The sequence below is a fragment of the Jaculus jaculus genome, chromosome 5 (assembly GCF_020740685.1).
Source record: "Jaculus jaculus isolate mJacJac1 chromosome 5, mJacJac1.mat.Y.cur, whole genome shotgun sequence".
Taxonomy (NCBI): domain Eukaryota; kingdom Metazoa; phylum Chordata; class Mammalia; order Rodentia; family Dipodidae; genus Jaculus; species Jaculus jaculus.
Genome location: NC_059106.1, coordinates 56,575,859 through 56,598,724, shown reverse-complemented (window position 1 = coordinate 56,598,724; position 22,866 = coordinate 56,575,859). Strand labels below are relative to the sequence as shown.

At 40.2% G+C, this 22,866-nt stretch overlaps 1 protein-coding gene across 6 annotated transcripts; it reads left to right on the top strand.

Moving 5' to 3' along the window:
- The first annotated feature begins 5,052 nt into the window (after positions 1 to 5,052).
- Positions 5,053 to 21,671, top strand: Srsf10 (serine and arginine rich splicing factor 10). Of its 6 annotated transcripts, XM_012948587.2 has the most exons (7): positions 5,053 to 5,244; positions 8,780 to 8,884; positions 12,683 to 12,786; positions 14,790 to 14,952; positions 15,283 to 15,336; positions 15,471 to 15,572; positions 19,016 to 21,671. In XM_012948587.2, exons 1-7 carry the CDS (start codon positions 5,180 to 5,182, stop codon positions 19,074 to 19,076), a joined length of 654 nt encoding a protein of 217 aa, XP_012804041.1. In that variant the 5' UTR covers positions 5,053 to 5,179; the 3' UTR covers positions 19,077 to 21,671. The 6 variants fall into 6 exon arrangements, with proteins under 6 accessions (XP_012804041.1, XP_004657573.1, XP_004657572.1 ...); XM_004657516.2 differs by lacking the exon at positions 15,471 to 15,572 and having other exon boundaries at positions 15,286 to 15,336; XM_004657515.3 differs by lacking the exon at positions 15,471 to 15,572.
- Positions 21,672 to 22,866: the final 1,195 nt, after the last annotated feature.

Genomic DNA, 22,866 nt, shown 5'->3' with positions numbered 1-22,866 from the left:
TTTCAGTCTAAAGATACTCTAAGTGTGCCTAGCTGGACTTCCTGAAGTGTGCTCTAGCTTTTGACCTTTAGGCTTGTACTTCTCTGTCTGCTTGGGCCTGTGAAGGCAGGCCAGCTTCTTCTGCCGTTATGGAACTTCCCCTGGATCTCTAAGCTTCAATAAATCCCTTCCTCCATAATTGTGCCTGGTCTGAAAGTTCATCTCAGTGAACCTGAATCTGTCTACTACACCCCTCTTTTTTTTTTTTTTTTTTTTGAGGAAAGGGCTCACTCTAGTCCAGGCTGACCTAAAAGTCACTAGGTAGTCTCAGGGTGGCCTCAACTCATGGCAATCCTCCTACCTCTGCCTCCTGAGTGGTGGCTTGCACCACCACGCCCAGCTTCCCCTCTTTTTTTTTAATTTTTATTTTTTATTAACAACTTCCACGATTATTAAAAATACCCCATGGACCTATGTCTTTTGGCTTTGTGGGAAAGCACTTTAACCACTAAGCATTCCCTCCAGCTGTGTAGCAGACATCTTCAGGTTCGCTGAGATGAACTTTCAGACCAGACACAGTTATGGAGGAAGGGATATCTATTGAAGTTTACAGATCCAGAGGAAGTTCCATAAATGGCAGAAGAAGCTGGCCTGCCTTCACAGGCCCAAGCAGAGAGAGAGAGAGAGAAGCACAAGCCAAAACCCAAAAACCAAAAGCCACACAGCACACTTCAGGAACTCCAGCTAGGCACACTTTGCATATCTTTAGATTGAAATCTGAAACCCACCACCACACCTTAAGATCCACCCAGTGATACTGCCTCCAGCCAGGTGGCTGCAGATGCAAACTACAAACAAATAAACAACTGAATATATTGGGGGCCATCTATTCTATTCAAACCACCACAAGCCGTAATAACTTGTTAATGAAATTCAAGTCAGCAACTCAAATAGTAAGTTTTTCACAGAGAGAGAAAGAACTGGTGTGCCAGGACCTCAGCCACTCCAAATGAACTCCAGGTGCTTGTGCCACCTAGGAGGCATGTGTGACCTTGTGCTTGCCTCACCTTTGTGTGTCTGGCTTATGTGGGATTTGGAGAGCTGAACATGGGTCCTTAGGCTTCACAGGCAAGCACCTAACCACTAAGCCACCTGTTCAGCCCTTAGTTTTGTGTTTTTTTTTTTGTTTGTTTTGTTTTTTTTAATATTTGTCTATTTGAAAGCACAGAAAGAAAGAGAAAAAAGAGACAGACAGAAAGAATGGCCATGCCAGGGCATCCAGCCACTGCAAATGAACTCAAGATGCATATGGCACTTTGTGCTTCTGGCATTATGTGGTTATGGGGAATTGAACTCTGGTCATTAGGCTTTGCAAGTAAGCACCTTAACCAACCAGCCATCTCTCTAACCCCCTCAAATAATAAGTTTTAAAATTAAACATTGTAAGCCCAGTGTGGTGGCACAGGTTTTTAATTCCAGTATTTGGGAGGGAGAGGTAGGAGGATTGCCTTGAGTTCATATCCACCCTGAGACTACATAGTGAATTCCAGGTCAGCCTGGCCTAGAGTAAGACCCTTCCTTGAAATACCAAATAAATAAATAAAATAACTAATTAATTAATTAAAAATTAAACATTCTGAGGCTGGAGAGATGGCTTAGCATTTAAGGCACATGCCTGTGAAGCCTAAGGACCCAGGTTCGATTCTCCAGGTCTCACATAAGCCAGATACACATGGTGGTGCATGCATCTGGAGTTTGTATGCAATGGTTAGAGGCCCTGGTGTGCCCATTCTCACCCTCTCTCTCTCTCTCTCTGATAAAAAAAATAAAAATAAAATCTTTAAAAAATTAAATTAAGCCGGGCGTGGTGGCGCACGTCTTTAATCCCAGCACTCGGGAGGCAGAGGTAGGAGGATCACCGTGAGTTCAAGGCCACCCTGAGACTACATAGTTATTCCAGGTCAGCCTGGACCAGAGTGAGACCCTACCTCGAAAAAAGTAACAAAAAAAAATTAAATTAAATTAAACATTCTGATACAATATAATGCAAAAGATATACTAATTTGATACATGCCGAGGAATGACAGTAGGAAAATATTGTCTTTGTTTTCGGTAACTAAAGCACTGTTTCTCTAAAAGCAGAAACCCATGTATGTATAATAAAAACTGTACAATTTATAAAAATAAAATAAAATAAAAATACCCCATGGTAATACCCTCCCCCCTCCATGTTCCCCTTTGAAACTCCATTCTCCATCATACCCCCTCCCCATCTCAATCAGTCTCTCTTTTACTTTTGATGTCATGATCTTTTCCTCCTCTTATGATGTTCTTGTATAGGTAGTGTCAGGCACTGTGAGGTCATGGATATCCAGGCCATTTTGTGTCTGGAGGTAGTATGTTGTATGGAGTCCTGCATTTCCTTTGGCTCTTACATTCTTTCCGCCACCTCTTCCGCATTAGACCCTGACCCTTGGAAGGTGTGATAGAGATACTGCAGTACTGAGCATTGTGGTCATTTCTTTCCATCACCATGATACCTTCTGAGTCATCCCAAGGTCACTGCCATCTGAAAAGAGAAAATTCTCTACCAAAAGTGAGAGTAGCATTAACATAAGGGTGTGAACATTAACAGAAGTGCTTACCGGGCAGTTTGATAAGCATAGTATATAAATTTAGCCAGGCAGCAGTAGACGTTACACCCCTAGGGCTCATGACTACCCCTGTTTTAAGTTTTCAGTATCAGGGATGTATTCCCTCCCATGGAGTGGGCCTCCAGTCCAGTCCAATTACAGGGCAGCTGGTTTCTCCCATAACAGATGTGCTGCTATTTTTTTTTAATTATTTATTTGAGAGAGAGAGAGAGAGGAAGAGAATGGGCTCACCAGGGCCTCCAGCGGCTACAAGCAAACTCCAGACACATGCGCCTCCTTGTTTATCTGGCTTATGTGGGTCCTGGGGAAATGAACCTGAGTCATTTGGCCTTGCAGGCAAGAGCCTTAACCTTTAAGACATCCCTCCAGCCCCTTCACCTCTTTTTCAATAATTGAGGTAATAGGGTAGCTCTGGGAGTGCCCTGCATGGGATTACAATCTGGTAAAATAAAGCATGGAATCACTAGGATTGCACCAGGAAGTTAAGACATGGCTTTAACTAGCAAGGAGGTTTCTGGTGAAATTCCAAGAACACTGCAAGTTTGCAGCCTGGAAAAGTGAAAGGCCTTCAGCAAATGTTTATTAATTGTGTTGGAATGCTTGATTCTCAGCTGGCAGCAGGTTTCCACTAGACTCTGGAACGAGGGATTCCTTTCCTCTTCCATGTCTCCATAATTTTCCTTGTCTTCCTATCTATCCTGCCTCAAAAAGATAGAGCTTGAGGTAAGCCTGGACTGCATAGTGAGTTCTAAGCCAGCCTGAGCTACGGTCAGACATTTTATAAAACAAAAAAAGAGTTGGGGACTGAAGATAGCTAAGCAGTGCCACCAAAGGACCCAGGTTCAATTCCCTACTACCACCCTTAAGCCAGATGCACAAGGTGGTACATGCGTCTGGAGTTCATCTGTAGTGGCTAGAGGTCCTGGTACACCCATTCTCTCTCTCAAATAAACAGGCATAGGGACTCACACTTGTAATCACCACACTCAGGAGGCAGAAGCAGAATAGGGTGGTCCAGCAAGCTTCAATAACAACCCTGTAAAACGGAAGAAGGGAGGGAGGAAAAAAGAGCTCATGGATTGGATTTCCAGCACCACAAAAAAAAGAAAGAAAAAAGAAAAGAAAAGGAAAAGGAAGGAAGGAAGGAAGGTGAAGGAAGGAAGAACACCCCTTTGGGGCTTTCATAGGTGTTCTGAGACCAAAAAGTTAGAGAACTACTGTCATGTTGGCATTTTGCATCTTCCAGAAGCCAACAACAAGTATACTAATACAGGGCCAGAGACTTCATCAGCTTTTCATTCGGGGAAACTGCATGGATAGGTGGAGACCATACAGAAGGTATGGACAAAAGTAGCCTAGGGTGATAGAGATGGCCTAATGGCTAAGGTGCCAGCCTACAAAGCCTAAGGACCAAGGTTCAACTCCCCAGGGCCCACGTAAGCCAGATGCACGTGGTGGTGTATGGTCTGGAGTTTGTTTGCAATGGCTGGAGGCCCTGGCACACCCATTATCTCTCTAAATATATATATATATATTTAAATTTTTTTGGTTCATTTTTATTTATTTAGTTCACAGTGACAGAGAGTTACAGAGAGAGAATGGGCGCACTAGGGCCTCCAGCCACTGCAAACAAAATTCAGAGGCGTTTGCCCCCTGTGCATCTGGCTAATGCAGGTCCTGGGGAATCGAGCCACGAACCCGGGTCCTTAGGCTTCACAGGCAAGCGCTTAACCACTAAGCCATCTCTCCAGCCCAAAATAAGTAAAATTTAAAAAAATTAAAATTAAAAATTAAAAAATATATATATTTATATATATATAAAATAAATATATAAAATTTTTAAAGTAGCCCCCCAAAGGCACGGAAAGCTGTGCTGACATTGCAGGGTAGGCCTAGTTTTTTGCACACCTCCTCCCTTTTCACAATCAATACAAAGACTGTTAATTCCATCTTGCTGGTCATTTATCTGATAAAAACAACAAAACTCTAGGCATTCCTTGGACTGGACGGAGTTTCAGGGCATTCTGCCCGGGCTTTAAATACTTTAAAACTCATCTATCTAATAATAAACATAAAGTTTGGAGTAGGGGCTATAGCATCCGCTTCTCGATTTGGGGATGGGGGATGAGGAGGTTGGCAACCAGGGAAAAAAAAAAAGGGCGGGAAAATGCAGCCCTAAAGAAAGAAAGAACGGATAGGGGAAGGAGGGGGGAGGGGAGGGGAGGGAAGACAGACCGCGTTGCCAGAAAGCCAATGAATGGGACCAAGGCCACGGCGCGTGCTCCAGGGCTCGCCGTGCGCACGCGCGCGCCGGGAGCTCTCGCGGGAAAAGAGCCGTTGCCAGTGCGGGCGCTGAGCCGAGGTAGAGGGGAGAGAAGGTGGGGGGGGTGGAGGCGGGAGCGAAGTCTCGCGAGAAGAGACGGTTGCCGTAGCGGAGCCCTGTGGCTGCGTGAGTGTGTATGCGTGTGTGTGTTTGAGCCGCCGCCGGAGCCGCGGACGGTTTGCTCATCCCGTTAGTGCTCTCGGCCGAGACTCACGCCGCCGTCATGTCCCGCTACCTGCGTCCTCCCAACACGTCTCTGTTCGTCAGGAACGTGGCGGACGACACCAGGTAAGGGGGTAGAAGGAAAAAGGACCGGGACGGCGGGCCTGCGCGGGGAGGCCGCGGGAGCCCAGAGAGGAGAGGAGCGAGCGGCGGCGCGGGGGAGGGGCGGGGCGAAGATGGCGGCTCCCGCGCGCTCTTTGCCGCCCGAACTAGGCCGCGCCGCCGGGGCTGCGGACGCCCAGGGCCTGGGGTTGGGGACCGGCCGACCCCCGCCGGGTGTGCGGCCCGTGTGGACGCCCCTCGCGCCCATCGTGCTCGCGAGTCCGACCTCGGCTCCCCATTGATGGGAAGTCCACGGGGTGGGCGGTGCACGCCCCCCTCTCCGCGAGGAGCATTTTGTTGTTTTGTTTTGTTTTTTTAAAAAAGGTATTTTAGCCAGGCGTGGTAGCGCACGCCTAACCCAGCACTTCGGGAGGTAGAGGTAGGAGGATCGTGAGTTCAAAACCAGCCTGAGACGAGAGTGAATTCCAGGGCAGCTTGGGCTAGAGTGAGACTCCTCGAAAAACCAAAATAAATTAATTAAATAAGCCGGGCGTGGTGGCGCACGCCTTTAATCCCAGCACTCGGGAGGCAGAGGTAGTATCACCGTGAGTTCGAGGCCACCCTGAGACTATGTAGTGAATTCCAGGTCACCCTGGGCTACAATGAGACCCGACCTTGAAAAACAAACAAAAAATAATAAATAAATTAAAAGTCAAATATAACGCCAGGCCTTGGTGGTTTAAGCCTGTTTTCCTAGCACTCGGGAAACAGGCAGAAGAATCACCCCGAGTTTGAGGGCAGCCTGCTGCGAGTTCTAGACCCACTTGGGCTGTAGAGGGAGATACTGTCTGAAAGCCAAAAATAAAAGATAACGGGGAAGCCGGGCGTGGTGACGCACGCCTTTAATCCCACTCGAGAGGCACAGGTAAGGGGATAGCCGTGAGTTCGAGGCCACCCTGAGACTACATAGTGAATTCCAGGTCAGCCTGGACTATAGTGAAACCCTACCTCCAAAAAAAAAATAAATAAATAACGGAATTGAGAAAGATGGAGAAAACCATTTGCAACTTTTTTCTTTTGCCATTGTTGTTAGGGTGTTCCGTGGATTTGAGATAGGTGAAACAGGAAAATGGAGATTAGAGAAATTACCCATTTCGTGGAAATTTTGGTACCCTTTGGGGAGGAGTGTTGAAAGTCTCTCCCATTAGCTATCTTAGATTAATGGAGACTGCCTTTGAAAGATAGGGTTGCTTTCTGCAATTTTCTTAATTGCTGTAAATTGCCGTCAGAACTTTTTGGGTGAGATCTTATATCATGTGATAGCTTATATTTCATAAATGACCTGTAAACAAAAATGAGTGTTTTTTTTTTTTCATTGTTTTGATACTTTTTCGAGTTAAGGTCTCACTGTAGCTCAGGCTAGCCTCCAACTCATGGCTGTTCCACTACCTCAGCATCTCAGAGTGCTGGGATTAAAGGCGTGTGCCAATATGCCTGGCTTTAATGCTTTTTAGAGGCAGGGTCTCACTCTGTAGCCCAGGCTGGCCTGGTTGGAATTCATGGCCATCCTTTTATCTTCCCAGTGCCTGGATTATAAGTGTGAGCCACCAAGTCCAACTATGATTGAGGTTTTTTGTGCTTTTTGGTTTTTCATTCTCTTCAACATAGGGTCTCACTCTAGGCGGGGCTGACCTGCAGTTCACTCTTGCAATCTCTGGGTAGCCTGAAACTCACAGCGATCCTCCTACCTCTGCCTCCTGAGCACTGGGATTAAAGGTGTGAGCCAACGGGCAGAGCACGAATGGGTGTTCCTATGGCTGTGTGATTTACTTCCTTCTCTCTTGTCATTGAGCATAAAAAGCAATAGTAATTCATGTAGCAGCTATCAAAATCTCCTATTTGTCATTTTTTTCTTTTGTTTTTTAGAGGCAGGGTCCAGGCTGGCCTCAAACTCATGTCTATCCTCCTGCCTCAGCATCCGAGTGCTGGGTTTAAACAGATGCACCACCACACCTGCCTTCCGCCCCTTTATTCATTTTAACTGTAAGGAGTTAGATGTATTTGTGATTTCCCACCCCATACTTACTATTGACATAATTACCAGTCTTAAGTTTGAGGCCAGTCTACATAGTAAATTCTAGGCCAACCTTGGCTGAGTGAGACCCTGTCTCCAAAGGGGGGAGGTTATAAAAAAATAATTGGATAGCTTTTTAAAAGAAAACAATCTAATACTGGTATGCCTTTTTTTTGTTTGTTTATTTGAGAGTGACAGACAGAGGCAGAGAGAGAGGAGAGTGGACGGGCCAGGGCCTCCAGCCACTGCAAACGCACTCCAGACACGTGCTTGTGCATCTGGCTAACGTGGGTCCTGGGGAATCAAGCCTTGAACCAGGGTCCTTAGGCTTCACAGGCAAGCACTTAACCGCTAAGCCATTTCTCCAGCTGTGGTATGCCTCCCCCCCCGGTAAGGTTTCACTCTAGCCCAGGCTGACTTGGAATTTACTATGGAGTCTCAGGGTGGCCTTGAACTCACGGCAATCCTCCTACCTCTGCCTCCCAAGTGCTGGGATTAAAGGCATGCGCCACCACACCTGGCTTGCCTTTTTTTGATTAATAAAAATTGTAGATGGTAGGATTTGGGGGGAGGGGAGACAGGCTCCAAATGGCTGCGCCAGAGCCTCCAACCACATCAAACGAACTCCAGATGCATAAACCACCTTTTACATCTGGCTTTACATGGGTGTTGGGGAATCGAACTTGTGTCCTTAAGCTTTTCAGGCAAGCCATCTCTCCAGCTCTTTGGTGTTTCAAGGTAAAGTCTCACTCTAGCCAAGGCTGACCTGGAATTCACTGTGTAGTTCAGGGTGGCCTTGAATTTACTTTGATCCTTCTATCCCTGCCTCCCTTGCTAGGATTAAAGGAGTGCAGCACCCTATCTGCTTCCTCCCCCTTTGAAAAACAAAAAACTCTGAAGCCCAAGCTGACCTTGAACTTGTGGCAACCCTCCTATCTTAGTTTTGCTAGTACTTGGGTTTTAATTTTCTTTGAGAGAGAGAGAAAGGCAGATAGAATGGGCACGTCAGGGCCTCTAGTCACTGCAAATGAACTCCCTTGTGCATCTGGCATGCATGGGTATTGGAGAATCGATCCTGAGTCCTTAGGCTTCACAGGCAGATACCTTAACCACTAAGCCATCTCCAGCCCTATTTGGTTTTTGAGTTAGATAGGGTCTGCCTCTATCCCAAACTGACCTGGAATTCACTATGTAGTCATCTCAGGCTGGCCTCAAACTCAGCAATCCTCCTACCTCTGCCTCCTGAGTGCTAGGATTAAAGGTGTGTGCCACCATACTCAGCTCATTTTTGTATATTTCTAAAGTTGGGTCTATTGTTGATTCAGAAAGTTTGTCTGTTTCATGTCAGCTAGGGCAAGGATAAAACTCGGAGGGGGGGGGTCACACTGTGGTTGACCACAGTCTCCCTTGTATTAGTTTAGATATGCTAAAAGGTAATTGCAAGACCATGAGCATAAAAATTTGAGTTTTTTTATGATATCTTAGGTCTGAAGATTTACGGCGGGAATTTGGTCGTTATGGTCCTATAGTTGATGTGTATGTTCCACTTGATTTCTACACTCGACGTCCAAGAGGATTTGCTTATGTTCAATATCCTTTCTTCAGATGGATGATTAGTGAGGGGTGTTGAAGTTTGCAATTCAAGTTTATGTAAGTGGTAACATCAAAAAGTAGTCTTTTTGTCTTCTAATGTCTTGTGTCTTCAAATTTTTGAAAATTCTGATTCGCATTGCTCTATTTCTTAAAGTTAATCCAAAAATAAATATTTAAATTCCCATTCATGCTTCTGAGACTCAAATCAGTGATTATAATACGTGATTTAAATTTGAATACACTGGTTACTACCACTTTAATAAGTCAAATTAAAAGTTAATATATTCTTGTGCTTAGCAATTTAAAGTTTAGTATTGTTTATTAATTGAATCACTTGATCAAAAACAAATTGTATAACAATGAGGTAAACTTCTTTAATATTGTCCCCTAATTTGCTGTCCTCTGTTGTTACCTCAGAATGTAAAGCTGTACAGTTATGGCGACCCCAAAGAGAAAGCATGAAAGAACCTTTAGAGTAGAGTTCAACATTTAAGGCAAGTAGACAAGCCAAAGACCTCTTAAGGATCAGGCTTGAAGAGAAGGGAGAGTTTGGGAAAAAGAAAAAATAAAGAAAAGCTGGAAGAAGGACAAGCCTAATGGGAGACAAAGCCTCGCTTTATCTACAAAGGGGGAAAAGGTTGTTTTTCAAAGTTAAAGATAAAGCCATCTGTCATATTTGACCAAGCATCTCATGACAAGTCCTTCTGACAAGCACTAAAAGAGTTAAAGGTCAAGATGAAGTTGAATGATGGCCAAGATTAAAGGAGTCATACCTGATGTATCCTACAGAATAACTATTTTCCTTTTTTCTTTTTCTTTTTTTTTATGTTTTAAGTAGTTTTCAAAATTATGCTGGTTTGGTCTAGTGACAAAACCTGTAACTTGATTTGTGTGGGCCTTTGAAATTGTAATTGTGGTCTTGTGTAAATGCACTTGGTAAATTAAAGTATAGCAGGTTGTGACATTGTTAAGTTTAAATTCAGCATTGATTTTGGACCAGGTGATCAGAGGCTCTTTGGAGTAACATGAGATTCTTGAATCACCCACAGAGCCCTACCTAAAGGAGAGACTTGTGCATGCACTGGGAACTACCTAGGAAATAGTTCGGGTGGTCTTGTAGGGTCAGATCCACTAAAATACTGTGTGTATAGGTAGGTCTTTAAGTGGCTGCTGGGAATACATGGACTCCTAACTTGTAGTTTAGCTCTGTAGTGCTTGATAACCCTGCACTGCTTTAGCACATGCAGATCAGTTGGCCCTGAATGGGTTGCAGAAGGCCTTCTTTCCTGTCTGGGTGCCAAGTCAGAATATTTGGGAAACTGATCCTTGACCCAGAGTGTCAAATGACCTTCCCTTCCTTGAAGACATCTCTGCAAAATCAAGGAATTGGGCCCGGAATTTTTGAGAACAGAAGACTTTCTTACTGCTTGAATTCATTAACTTTCATCTTACAGATTTCTACTTAGCCTTCTGTAAGAAACGGCCAAAAGCTACTCATTCAGGGCCAATGATCAAGGGACGCTTTGGGAATTAGTTGTAAATCTGTTTCAGAGGATAGTAGCATACCTGGATTGATGAATATATAGGTAGTGTGATCCAATCTCGTTTATAATGGTGATTTGAGTTTACCTATTTAGGGTAGCCTGGGAACAATGTTAGCAGTAATTTGGCTTGAATATATTTTACTTAAGATAGAAAAATATATTTATACAAAGTAACCTGAAACAGTAGTGTTAGTGAGTCTTAACTATTGTCTTCATAGTGTTTTGTTGTTTTTTAATTTATTTGGTTTCATATTGTGGGGGCCATTGGAGAAATCTCTTGACTGGTGATGCTTGGGTGCCTCTTCCTATTACCAATTAGCCTTCTGTTTCTTTCTGTGGTTTAATAGGTAAAGTGTAGATCCTTGCTATGCAGCCATCAGAGGGTTCTCTGTTCTATCTATAGCTATTGATGTAAGATCTTTTTTAAATTACACTCAGTTCTCATGGCTTAATGAAGTATGCCCATTAAGTGAACTGATTCTATTTCATTAGTTATAGAGCCTAAGTGTAGACAACCTTAAGGGGTGTTTGGTTACAGTATTCAAGGTCCAGAACTAAGATATTTTGAAAACTCAGTTAAAACTTGAGAAAGCCTCCTGCTTAATCTATACTCATAACAAAAGTGGGAAGTCTGGGAGGCTGAGGTAGACCGTCTTATTTGAAGTAAAAATAGTATCAGTCTTTAAAGGAATGTGTCGCTTGAATATTTTCTAAATCAGCCATCCAAATTTGTACCCTTAATGTTTCAAATGAATAGAACTAAACTAGCCAGGCGTGGTGGCACATGCCCTTGGGAGGCAGAGGTACAAGGATCGCCCTGAGTTCAAGGTCAGCCTGGGCTAAAGTGAGACCCTACCTTGAAAAAAAAAGAAGAAATAAATAAAACTAGATAAATTTAAAATAGTGACTTTTTTGACAGAGTGAAAATTCATGTCAAAAGTAAGTCTCCCTTTCGGAACCTTTCTGTCTCAGACTCTGCCATGAGTATACTTGTCTTCCATTAGAATGATGGTTGGTACAAAATAAGGCAGCCCAGTGCTTCTCAAAAATGCTATTGCTGAGACTAAGGGGAGAAGACAAGGCAGCCTAGCTTCTCAGATGAAAATCAGTTGTTAGCTGCTTTTGCTTATTGCTAGTAAATACTACCTTGAAATTTTCAAGTGGGAAACCAACCTTAAATCCACTGGTTATTTTTTGTTAATAGTTTTTAAATTTTTTTTTATTTATACAAAAGAGAAAGAAAGGTGGTGGGGGAGCAGTGGGAGCATTAGGGCCTTTTGCCACTGCACACAAAGTCCAGATGCATGTGCCACTTTGTGCATCTGGCTTTACATGGGTACTGGGGAATTGAACCCAAATTGACAGGCTTATATGATGGCAAATACCTTTGACTGCTGAGACATCTCCCCAGCCCTTATTTTTTTGTTTTTGTTTTCTCAAGGTAGGGTCTCATTGTAGCCCAGGCTGGCCTGGAACTCATTAGTCCCAGGCTAGCATCCTGGTGATCCTTCCACCTCTGCCTATCAAGTGCTGGGATTGAAGGCATGCAACACCACACCTGGCTGAAACCAGTTTGCCAGAAGCTATATATTTCAGTATCATAGTTAGGGCATTTTTGTCTAATAGTTCTTAAAATGGTATGTTGTTTCTTGATGGCATGCTTATGTAGTTTACACAAATGTACTATGCATTTAGCGTAGTAATTGATTGATTGAATATATTGCTCAAGACTATCTTTATACTCTAGCTAGCATGTCTTTTTTCCCTGTTCACTGCAAGGAAGGCAACTACATAAAATAGTAGTAGCTATGTCTGGGGGGAAAATTGCTTCTTTTAAGGTACATTCTGCTTGCTTACACCAGAACTATTGGCATTTGTTTTTTCATTTGAAATATTAAAACTTTTGGTTTTGTTTTAAGTGCCCAACATAGAAATGACTGGCTCATTTTTGCCTTGTTTTTATGAATTTAATTTTTTAAGACATGGGGAAATCTTTTAATAGGTTACTTGGTGACCCAGCTATAATAGATGTTGTTTCTGCATGTATTCACATGTATTTTCTTAAGTGTATGCCTTAGGAAATCGCAAGTGCTTTTATACTGTGGTGTAAATGGCTGAGTTAACCAAGTAGTACTAAGCAGGATCTGGCTGAAGAATATTGGGAGATTATGAATTGTTCTAAACATATCAACTAAATTTTCATTCATTATCAAAGTTTGTAAAACTTCCCAAGCCCCTTAACATTTAGCACATTTGAGGATGTTCGTGATGCTGAAGATGCTTTACATAATTTGGACAGAAAATGGATTTGTGGGCGTCAAATTGAAATACAGTTCGCACAAGGAGATCGGAAGAGTGAGTATCCTGATGGTTAACGTATAGTACGTTGTGTTTAAGTAAGGTTTTTTGACTCTTCTTCCTGGGTGTATTTTCAGGTGGTATCTCTTCAAAACACAAAAGGGTTTTTTTGAGAACATCTTAAATATTTATATTTTTCAGTTGGATTACAAAGTTTTGGGGAGGTAGGATGTGAAGATTGGAATGCCTGATACAAAGTTCAGACTCTTGGGCTGGAGAGATGGCTTAGTGGTAAAGGCACTTGCCTGCAAAGCCTAAGGAACCATGTTCCACCTCTCCCTAGGTCCCACGTAAACCAGATGCACATGGTGGTGCATGCATCTGGAGTTCATTTGCAGTGACCAGAGGCCCTGGCATGCCCATACTATCTCTCTTCTTCTCTGTTTCAAATAAATAAATAAATATTTTAAAAAATTTAGACTCTTAAAAAGTTCATCATACTCTCAGTTGTGACATTGAAGGGATGAAATTTGTAGTTTTGGTCCTTTTGGACCATTTCTTCATTAAAGATTTTCAGTAAGTAATTAAAACTGAACTGACAGGAGTAGGCATAGATCTTAGTACTTTGTATATTTTATTTTATTTGAGAGGCAGGGAGAAAATGGGCACGCCATGGTCTCTAGCTGCGTCAAACTCACTCAGATGTATGTGCCACCTTGTGCAAATGACTTATGTATGTACTAAGGACTCAAACCTGAGTCCTTAGACTTTGCAGACTAGTACCTTAACCGCTAAGCCATCAGTCCAGGTCTTTTTTTATTATTATGCAAGTATATGTCACTTAGGGGTCATGTAAACCTGGATTTGAATTCTTGCTTACCTATAGTGCAGACTTGGAAGATGCTAAAAGATACAGATTTAAATAGCTGCTGAAGCCAGACATGATGGTGCACACCTTTGATTCCAGCACTGGGGAGGCAAAGGTAGGAGGATCACTTGTGAGTTCAGAGCCAACCTGAGAATTCTAGGCCTGGGCTACAGTGAACACCTGCCTTTAAAAAAAATGGGCTGGGTGTGGTGGCATTTGAGTTTTAGGCCACCCTGGGACTACATAGTGAATTCCAGGTCAGCCTGGACTACAGCAAAACTCTTACCTCGGGGGAAAAAAAAAAAAGATGAGGGCTGGAGAGATGGCTTAGTGGTTAAGGTACTTGTCTGCAAAGCTGAAGGACCCAGGTTCAATTCTCCAGGACCCATGTAAGCCAGATGTGCATCTGGAGTTCATTTACAGAGGCTGGAGGCCCTGGTGCACCCATTCTCTCTCCCCTCTGCCCCTCTCTACTTGTCTATTCTCTCAAACACTTAAGAAAAGATGATGGGTATGTTTAAGACATTAAATGTTCTGTTTTGTGTGCATTGCACAATTTTGTGTTTACTGTATCTTGGTACTTCACATTGTTCTCATTATAGGCTAAGTTCAGAATTTCAGTAAAACTCCTGTAGTCAAAGTAGAGGATGTGAGTTGATCAACATGCTAGATTGCAAGCCCTGGAGATATGTACGGCCCAACTGTTAAAGGCACTTGCTTGTAAAGTCTGCTGGCACACATTCAGTTCCCTGGCATTCATGTAAAACTCGGTCCAGAGTGGCTCATGCATCTGTAATCCCAACTCTACAACAGTGTGAGGGGCCAGATCATCTAGTCTGATTTCATAGCAGTCTGTCGGTTTATTTGAAGCAGCAAAAGATCTCCTCAAAGAAAGTGGAGTACAAACACCTCAGTTGTCCTCTGACTGCACATACAAATAATTTTTTAAAAATTAAAGTTTGTGAGAAGTCATCAAAAACTGATTATCAGGATCATTTTAACAACAATGTTTTGATACACATCTTGAAAATACTACATTCTAGTTACATCTCACACTTCCAAAATTAAGACATTTGTCAAACATTACAAAATGCTTTGTTACAAAACAAAGGAGATACAGGAATGTTGTCCTACAGTGAGGATTTGAATGCTAAGTTTTAATGTTTCTAAGTATTTCTACTCTGTATTCTAGCACCAAATCAAATGAAAGCCAAGGAAGGAAGGAATGTGTACAGTTCTTCTCGCTATGATGATTATGACAGATACAGACGTTCTAGAAGCCGAAGTTATGAAAGGAGGAGATCAAGGAGTCGTTCTTTTGATTACAACTATAGGAGATCTTATAGTCCTAGAAAGTAAGTGTGATGTGCAATGATTGTTTTAAAAAGATGTGTTTGTGGCCAGGTACAGTGATACGTACCTGTAATCCCATTACTCAGAAGACTGAGGTGGGAGGCCCAGGAATTCTAGACTTGCCTGGGTGCCTTGGTGAAAGCCTTTCTCAAAAGCAAAGATGTATTTGTTAACATCTTAAAAGTTATTTTGACAATTTTAAAAAAATTTTTTGAACTGTATGTGTTAAATGCTTCATTGTGACTAAAGATATTTGTGTTAGCTTACTTAAAAAAATTATTACAGCTATATAGACATTTGTCACTGTTTGCTTTTTCTGATATGCTTTTTAGCAGTAGACCGACTGGAAGACCACGGCGTAGCAGAAGCCATTCCGACAATGATAGGTAAATAATTTTGCTTTGAAAAAGACCCGTATGATTTTCAATTTCAGAGTGAACTTTTGCTCTAAAAATAACGAAATTTTATTAATATAGAATCTAATTTTTACTCTAATTGTATCTCTCCTCTGTTTTGAAAGATTCAAACACCGAAATCGATCTTTTTCAAGATCTAAATCCAATTCAAGATCACGGTCCAAGTCCCAGCCCAAGAAAGAAATGAAGGCTAAATCACGTTCTAGGTCTGCATCTCACACCAAATCTAGAGGCACCTCTAAAACAGATTCCAAAACACATTATAAGTCTGGCTCAAGATATGAAAAGGAATCAAGGAAAAAAGAACCACCTAGATCCAAATCTCAGTCAAGATCACAGTCTAGGTCTAGGTCAAAATCTAGATCAAGGTCTTGGACTAGTCCTAAGTCCAGTGGCCACTGATAGTATAAACCTAGGCATGTATCATTCATTTACTCATAGTTTGGTATACTTAAATTATCAGGAATACAATGTTGCAATGATGCGTAAAAAGAAAAAAACACCTGTTAGTTTTCCCTGTACCAGGCAATGGTTATAATTAAAATGATATGCTGTTGAGAAGCCACTCTTAAGAGTCCAGTTTGTTTAATGTTATGGGCAGCTACCAATTTGTGGTGTCTCTGTATATTTTTGTAAAGATTCTCATTTTTTATGCTTGAAGTATTTGGTGAAAAGATGTTGGTTGACCATAATTTGCAACATTGTCTTATTAAAAATAAATTTTCATATCCATATTTGGTAGAACTGTTAACCTAGAAATGTAGCTTGCTAATAAGATAGAATGATACAAGTGATACAAAAGTGAAGTTGCAGCCACATTTCAGCACTGACTCCTCAAACACATTTAGGTTCAGGGTGGACCTTTAAGTCTTGTCAGGATGTCGAGGTCCATGATAATAGATTATTTAAGATGCAGTATGGAATAGTTCCTTTGTTTACCCCACTCTTGGGGAATGATGCCAACTGGGTTAAGTAAAGTAGAATTATCAAGGAGATTGAGGGGCTTTTTTTGTTTTGTTTTTTTACTGAAACATGGAGCCTTTGCTGCTTCCCTCCTCCCCCCCCCCCCCAATTTCTAAGTTTGGGACATAAGAAACATCAGAAACACTCCCCTTAAATTTTGAGCATGTCAATGATGACAAATAATTTTAAGGGGAAAAGATGTTCTTAACTCTAAAATTTAGGGAATATTGTTGGCCATTGTTACTTAGGTTTTGTTGTTGGATTTTTTTTTTTTTTTTTACTGCTTTAGAAGCAAATTGTTTGAAAGTAGATTTTGTTTGTGAACATAGTGTAAAAAACTGATCCCTATAGCACTTGGCATGTGCATTTTTATCAAAGTTGGCCTACCTCTTCATGAGGGAGGCTTGCTCTTTACACCTCAGTTTATTAGCGTGAGGCAAGTTGAAAGAACACTCCCATCCTAGGTGATTCTGTGGTGCCATGACATTTAATGTTGGAAAAATGATTAGTCAGTTTTAAGTAAGAGCCTCATTACTTAGTTTTTGATAATCAGTGTAGAACATGGCTAAAAATAGGAAAAAATACCCTTAAATATTTATTATTTCTAGTATTTCTCTGGAAGATCATTTGGGGGTAAAAAAAATTTGACATGAACTGTCCAATCTCATTTCAAAATAAAAAGCTACCATCTTTAATAATCTCAGGCTGCTTGCTTGCAGATAATGGGTGAGAAATACTGTGGGGAAACAATTCCTTTTAGAGGCTTACATTTTTCAATTTTGGTTTTAAAATGTAGGCCTTGCCTGTAGAGAACAAAGATGGTTTTTAAATACTGTGTGTGGAATGTGTTTAAAAGGATTGATTCTAGAACCTTTGTATATTTGATAGCATTTCTAACTTTCTTTTCTTTACTGTTTGCAGTTAATGTTCATGTTCTGCTATGCAATCATTTATATGCACGTTTCTTTAATTTTTTTAGATTTTCCTGGATGTATAGTTTAAACAACAAAAAGTCTATTTAAAACTGTAGCAGTAGTTTGCAGTTCTAGCAAAGAGGAAAGTTGTGGGGTTAAACTTTGTATTTTCTTTCTTATAGAAGCTTCTAAAAAGGTATTTTTATATGTTCTTTTTAACAAATATTGTGTACAACCTTAAAACATCAATGTTTGGATCAAACCAAGACCCAGCTTATTTTCTGCTTGCTGTAAATTAAGCAAACATGCTATAATAAAAACAAAATGAAGGAAATGATGATTAACTGGAATTATTATAGTATTGAATTATTCTAAAATAACAGTGGAAATAATCCTTTGTAGATTTAGGTATATTTTTAATCATTGTTGCATTAGGCACAGCTAACTTTAGAAATTATAAAATTCACAGAAATCTACATTCTTTACATTCCACTTAAGAATTCCTTATATCAAAGTGGTTCCATGATTGCTCATTTAAGCCTCTTGGGTTAAATAATAATAAAAGAGGTTATTTGATAGTGTTAATATATATGTAAAAATGAGATTTGGACCAGCTAATTATAAATTTATACTTTTGTTAGATGAATCATACAATTCTGCTCCTTTCCCCTTCCTAAAAAAAAGATATATTGGTCCATATATTTATGATCATTGATTCTAAGTTCTTTTTCATTGCATGTTGGTGAGCATTTAAATGATTACACTTTTGGGGGTGGTTTAGATATGTCATGGATTAAATTCTAGGTATTTTGCAGTGACAATTATAGCTATTACAGTATTTATGATGTGTCAGGCATTCACTGTTCAAGAGACTATTGATTCATTCACTCTTCACAAAGCTCTGTAAGGAGTTAATTTTTCCCCGTATTACAGATAGGATGCAGAGGCTGTAGATGGCAAAGCCCAGATCAGATCCTTTTATTTTATGTTTTTTTATTTATTTATGAGAAAGAGAATGAGTGTGCCAAGGCCTCTAGCCACTGCAAATGAACTCTAGACATATGCACATGTGGCTTATGTGGGTTCTGGGGAATCGAACCTGGGTCTTAGGCTTCACAAGCCTTAACCACTAAGCCATCTCTCCAGCCCTTGATATATTTTTTTAAAAGAGACTATAATTTGAGAAAAGTATAGATTGCAGAGGTGGCCCAATTAAAGTGTATTTAGTCTCTGTATAGATTTTTTGTTTTGGTCAATTTATTTTTAGACTCAGGCTACATTACTCGAAGCTTATATATTGCTTACCAAATGATGTATCTAACCGAGTTTCACAAGGATTATATTACAGTTGAACTCATGGTAGGATCCTGAAGATCTTATACAGGATTTTTAGCTAATTTTGGGTTACATTATTGAGTTCCACGGTTACTGAGTACCTGTCAAGTGTCTGATACTGGGCTCTTGAGTAGAATAGTCGTGTCAACACTCACGTGAAGGCTGACACTTCATCATTCTTTTTACTTAAGATCTCTGCATTTTTTTTTAAGCCAAGTAAGAAGAAAAGTGAGAGATAATGCTTCAGTAAGAAAGGACAGGTGCTTCCTAGTTTGAGCTGTTAAGTTACAGCCTAGGGAAAAGACCTGAGAACTACTGTACTATTCTTGAAAATTTGGCCCAGTAAGCTGCTACATCCAGTTCAACTAACAAAATCCTGTATACCACAGAGAAGAATAAAGAAAACCAAACTGACAAACATCCTTCTTTTATTTAAGACCAAACTGCAGCTGGAATACCCAGTACAGTTCTGCTTACTACACTTCAAGAAAGATCTGAAAGCGGAAAAAGAACCAAAGAAGGGCAGTTCAAGCGACCAAAGGGTGGGTGGAAGGTGCTGCAGTATGAATACTGTACGAATATTTTGACTGGTCTGAAAAGATAAAAGAATTATCGAAAACTACATGGAATAATTGAAGTCCCTTCAAGTTTGAAAGTAAGCATTTTAGGACAAATAAAAGGAAATTCAACTTTGTACTTGTGGAAACTAATCCCTAAATATGAACAGGTTTACTCATGGGCAACAGATCCATGATAAGTTATTGGAAAGTAGGATGTCTGAATATCAAGGAAGACAGCCATAGTCTCTAAACAGTGCCTCTATTGGTTGTCTCAAACTGAATTGGATGGGAAAAGATAACAGTCCGATATAAACTTTTTCTTGGTTATCCCTTAAAAGTCAATTCCATTTATGCCAGTATTGGCAGGTCTTGCCTTTGTTTATTCTGGTGCCAGTATTTCCTGCCTGTTTGTTTTGTTGGCATCTGAATTGTACACCATATGCAGTTTACATCTTCTTTAACCACTCTTTCCCAGGTTAATTCCACTTCTACTTGATATCCGGCTGAGAGGGCCCATCTCTTCTCACCTTTTTCCTAGACAGTATGCTCAACAAATATTTATTGAGCCCTTATTCTGGGCAAAACATTGTATTGGATAATTGGAGAGAGTACATAATCCTTCATGCAGTAATTGTCTACCAAGCACAATCTAGTCAATCATTAGAATATGGCCTCATTGTTTTGTTTGAGGTATTATAACAATATTTCACATCATTCATATCCTAATTTTTAAAAACCAGTATACTATCAAAGATAATTTTACAGTTATCTGCGACTTAAAAGTAGAATTTGTTTGCATCTCATTACTACAAATGAAAAAATATAAGCTGATTGTTTTGTGCAGTGACTGTATAATATACTAGAGTAATACTAAATAGTTGACTGCCTCAAGTACTAGAAAATAATCCTCAAGATAAGTATTTAATTTTACACTAGATATAAAGCAGACCCAGGGTGCTATAATTAGATTGAGGCAAACAGCTCTCATCCCAACTTAGTTTGTTCTGTAACACCAAATTATACTTTTTAGTAACGTACGTGTACATTACTAAAATGTACATAAATTTTATAGGAGACATTTTATGTGTAGTGAATAACTTTTGTAGTGTCACAAAATGTTTTGGATTCCTTAATTATCAGGATATGAAGCTTGTTTATCATACATTGATTCCATCACATTTGAATTTGTTGTATTTTTGCCACATATAATTATGTAAAAGTCTAAAATCTGGAAATGGAGTGTAAGCCTTTACAGCATTTTGAAAATGTAGAATACACGTAACTGAAGGTATTTGTATCTGTATTAAAAAATTTTTAGCCTGCATAGGATCACACAAAGTGGCAGGTAAACAGGTTAGAGTCCATAGATTTTTACTTAATTCTTTTTCCTGTTTTAATCAAGTTGGAAATGTTTTTATAGCTTTGTATTTTCAAGGAGTCAATAAAATTGATATAATTAGAGCAAAAATTATAGGTTTAAAGATTTTATTTTATACCTTTGCATAATCATTAGCATTGAATTGGTTGTTTTACAGGTAGAGGTTCTGTATATTTAAAACAGTATCTGTAATTCATAAATGTTTGTACTCTACCTCCCGTCTCCATTTCCTTTTGAATTGAGGTTAAAACCTTCAGAGGGAAGGATTAAGTTGCCTGTTGACATTTTAAAGTTGAATATTGTACTTCCATTTTATTTTTTGCTGGAAAAATGCCGTGTTCATTTATAAGTAAAATAACAATTGACGGTTCTCTTAAGTTTTAAATGTAAATCAGAATGGGCCCATGTGGTTTTGGCAGCTGTTACATTGTTTTAGTCTATCTTTGGTTCCCATGTATACTGAAAGCTATTGATACTCCTTAAGCACTTAATGTGCCAAGCTATATGTTTCTCAGATATTCCTAGTCTTCAAAACACTCCTGGGAATTAGGTCACTATTCCTATTTTTACAGATGAGAAAGGTGTCCAATATCTATCTTGTGACAGGCTTTTTTGCAAACACTGGTTCATTCCTTACTGCCTTGAAAACTTAGTTCTGAGAATTAGATGAAGTGTAATACAAAATCTCACTGGCTTTCCAAATTTCAGTTTCCTTTAAATTTTTTGTTGTTGTATTGCTTTTTGGCCACATTAGTGTTATAAAGTATTGAGATTATATTTTAACATGGGAAGGCTGTTAACTTGAGTGAGGAATTGGAAGCGGTCATCAAGACTTTTAGGTGTACCAGGAGTGAAATGTTCTTACTTTTCAGTGATGACCTGATAAATAGGTGAAGTAAAACCTGTTTGTCTTTAGCTATTAACATCTACAAGACATTCTGCTAGGCATTATGGGGGAAAGACTCCTTTTGGGTCTTTTCCTTTGCCTCTTTTAACAGTGTTAGTTATTATGATATTTGTGTGTTTGTAAAGCCGTTTCACCCTTGTGTTAAAAGATGGAGATTTTTCTTTGGAATAAAAAGTGAGGCATGTAAAATTTATCCCCTTGATAACTGACAGTTTTGTTTTTAAAAAGTAAAAGGCCTTTCTTTGTAATATAGTTTGAGATCACATTTCTTTGAATGCTGGAGCGTGAAATAAACTGGTCTAGGAGCCAAAATATCTTTGGTTTTCTTCAGATTTTGCTGTACCGTACAGGTGTGACTTATCCCAGTAGACTGTTCATTTGTGTAAGAGGCTTTGAGAGAAGTTCTTACACATAAAAAGTAACTGTTCATGCCTATGAGAATACACTGGGAAACTGCAAAATGTACCCCAAAGTCCTTTGCCCTCCCCTCCACACCCACAGTTTGCTTACAGGGATCATTAGTTATGGATATACTACATAGTGGACCCCTCCAGAAACAAAAAAGGCTGAAGTCATTTACTGAAAGCCCCAAGGGGCTAACTTTTAATTCTGCACAGTAGGTTCTTTATAGCAGCTGTTTTCTGGTTCGAGAGGAGAAATTCATGTTACCAATAATTTCTGAAGACTAACCAAGAGTGAGGCCTTGATAGCAAGGCCTCAATTTCCAAACTATAAATCTAGTTATACTGATATATATGTGTCAGGTGTGGTGGCACATCCCTTTAGTCCCAGGCCTAGGTAATATCAGCGTGAGTTCAAGGCCACCTGAGACTAGAGTGAATTCCAGGTCAGCCTGGGCAAAAACACCAGGTGATATCTTGCTTCCAAGTATTTCCTGCAGTTTGCTGTGAGACTTAGATTTTAGAGAGAAGTCGAATCAAGAAAGAAAATGAGTGTAATGTTTTAACAACAAAGGATTCCTAAACCAGGTGTGGCTGTGCTTGCCTTTATTCCCAGCAGGGGTAGGATTTCTGTGTGGGTTCAAAGCTGCCCTGAGACTATAAATGACTCTATTACCCTTCTAATTTTGCCGGTTTTGAGGGGTTCTTTTTCTATGAGATTTTACTGATTTAACTTTCTGGTTTTTTGAGATAGAGTCTCACCCTAGCCCAGGTTGGCCTGGAATTAACTATGTAGTCTCGGGGTGGCCTCGAACTCACGGTGATCCTCCTACCACTGCCTCCCAAGTGCTGGAATTAAAGGCATGTGCCCCCACACCCAGCTGATTTAACTTTTAAAAAAAACCAATTTAATTACTTTTATTTATTTATTGTCAGTGAGAGAAAATGGGCACTCCAGGGCCTCTAGCCACTACAAACAAGTCCCAGACACATGTGCATCTGGCTTACATGGGACATGGAGAATCAACCTGGGTCCTTAGGC

Excerpts from the sequence above, each read along its gene's own strand:
- Srsf10 (XM_004657513.2), top strand. The coding sequence starts at position 5,180 with ATGTCCCGCTACCTGCGTCCTCCCAACACGTCTCTGTTCGTCAGGAAC. Across the intron at positions 5,245-8,779 it reads AACGTGGCGGACGACACCAG|GTCTGAAGATTTACGGCGGG; the intron begins GTAAGGGGGTAG and ends ATGATATCTTAG. Across the intron at positions 8,885-12,682 it reads AGAGGATTTGCTTATGTTCA|ATTTGAGGATGTTCGTGATG; the intron begins ATATCCTTTCTT and ends AACATTTAGCAC.